Raw genomic sequence first — 2,395 nt, forward strand, 5'->3', positions numbered from 1 at the left:
TCGTAGAAGGGAACAACACACATTGGTCTGCAAGTCATGGCCGTGCGGTGGACATCGATGAATGCTTCACAGCGTGCAGGCTGCCTTCCAATAAGACTCTCTTCGGCACCTGTGTCCATTAACATTTTGACTTGAATGCCTTCTATTGTACCCCGTACCCTAGCACTAACGCGGTATGAATCGAGCCTTGCAGATGCCAACGACCTGCCTGATTCTGAGATTGCGGTTTCGACCGGGCATGCCGCCACGCATGTGAATGATACCCTCTTGGGTGGGCTACCCCTGCCCGACGAGCCTCCTGCCGATGATGCTCAGTTGCGCCGCTCTCTAGATCGGCTACGCGAGAGCGTCCGGCCCGACCCGCGAGATGGCCGTTGCCCGTCGGCGTGCCGCTGGTCACCGCTCCTACGGGGCTCCCTAGTTCGGCGGACACTGTCATGAGTTCCCCTTTTCGTCAGCTGACAAGCTTGCTCCGGATGACCGAATCCGTGGCATCTTTTGCACCGTGTCATACCTCTGAACCAGCAATCGTGCGCGTCGTGTCCGCGCTTCCGGCAGATCCTCCATTCAGATTTCGGTTCTCCATAACGGCGCGGCTCCACCTTTCTCAGACGGTGCGGGCAATCCCTCGCCCAGTGGTCATTGGCTCCGCACCTAAAACATTGGTTGTGAAAGTTCTGCTTTCACTCCTTGACCGCCAATATGCTTGCCGGCAGAGTCGTAGGGCTTTGGTGTGATTTCCGCTCCTGCAAGTGCTCGCCGAGTGCAAAACCATCGGCGCGAGCCTGAAGCTGCTCCAGTGTCAGACGGGTAAAATCTCCGCAAGCCACGACAAGATGAGTCATTCTGGCTGGCAGAGCGTCCAAGTACGCGCTCCGCAGTGTCTCTTCATCCCATACTGCATTCGGCAGATTAAGCTTGTCGCACATTTTTTTTTTAAGATTTCTCAACTTTAGCAAGTAACCCGTCATCTGCGCAGGGTTAACCCACACGGTCTTTAAGTCATCTAACTTACGTTTATAATAACCTAGCGGGTAACCCTCATAGGTAGGATGCTGAATTATCAAGTGGTCACGCTTCTCATATCTGGGCGCCGGCTCCGACAGGAGAGGCAGCAACTCCGCGTGGTACCGATCCGGAAGGTACTTCAAAAGGGCCTTTACCTTCCACGCGTCGTCGCGGCTCGGAAAATCACCTTTCGTCTCAAGGTGTATAAACCAATCTTGCGGATCCGAGCTAGTGTCCGTTGGGTATGCCAGCAGAGGATCTAGTTGGATTTCTGTGCTGAGCGGCGCTCCCCTGCTGGCTATTTCGGACTGCTGGCCACCCAGCAACTTTGCCTCCAACTCCGCGACCTTTACTTCCAAACGTCTAATTTCTTCAAATAGTCGTTCCTCCCTTTCCGTTAACTCTTGAATCCGTTCCTGCAGTTGTTGGCGTTCCAGCTTGCCGTGCCTCTTCAGACATCTTTTTCATGGCGCGGATCTCATCCACCGCATCCAGTAGAGTCCTGATCAACTGCCCTTGCAGTTGACTCCTAGCGTCCGTCGGTTGCTGTCCCTCCATCGTCGGACTGCCAGAAATACTCACTGGATCCCTTTCAACGACAGAAGACGAACTCTCGCTAGCTTCCGCAGGTCTGGCGACACGCCCGGCGACGCGTGCCTGCGCGACGCGGGACCTGCTGTTGGCCGTACGAGGCATCTCTTTTACAAAAACGAAAAGGCGGTGTTAGAAAGAATGTTAATAAGCCACAAAAAAAAACAGCAGCCCGTAAGTCCCACTTCTCACACCAAAACTGCTAGCGTACACGGGATCATTCCCGGCCGCGGCGAGGGCAGTAGGTATGTGGGCTGCTAAGCCACAAGGGGCCGCTGTGGCTCGATGAGTGCAGCACAAGTCACAGAATTTACCGGGTAATGCAGGCAGTTTAGGTTCAACATTAGATGCAAACACGTCCCCAGGGGAATCTGAAAAACGGGCACTCCCTTTTTCTAGCCGTCCCTCGTTCGCCCCGCTCTCCCTGGATGGCCGTACAGGCAGTCTCGTTCGCGGAGGTACCCTCTCACGCCGCACAGCACACCGCTACACGGGTTACCACCGCAGGCGCTTCCAGCACACAACTCGACCCCTGTCAGGGAAATGCTCTGACCCACAACTCTGTGCTATTCTTTCCTGTGTCTTGTTTCACTCCAGTGAGAGGGCTATTAGGGAGTAGCAAAGTAACTAGAGGTAGAGCCTATGAGCCGCCAGGATTTACGATGCAACTTAGCTGTTTGAAACTCGTGTGGGAGCGTACCTGTATAACCCTGGGAGGAAAGCTAGATTACTAAGTGAACTTGATTATCCGAAGCAGGTTTAGCTGGGGTACCTGTGCTGCCGCCGCTCCGCTACG

The 2,395-nt window shown here is 54.6% G+C and overlaps 1 protein-coding gene across 1 annotated transcript; it reads right to left on the reverse strand.

Annotated features, from left to right (window-relative positions):
- Positions 1-1,954: 1,954 nt before the first annotated feature.
- Positions 1,955-2,096, reverse strand: CSUI_006012 (uncharacterized protein; the record flags this gene model as incomplete). The annotated part of the gene is made up of 1 exon (XM_068066177.1): positions 1,955-2,096. A coding segment is annotated over one exon (102 nt), but the record flags the coding sequence as incomplete, so codon positions are not given.
- Between the last annotated feature and the right edge of the window lie 299 nt (positions 2,097-2,395).

This window comes from Cystoisospora suis (genome assembly GCF_002600585.1).
Source record: "Cystoisospora suis strain Wien I chromosome Unknown contig_3007, whole genome shotgun sequence".
Lineage (NCBI taxonomy): Eukaryota > Apicomplexa > Conoidasida > Eucoccidiorida > Sarcocystidae > Cystoisospora > Cystoisospora suis.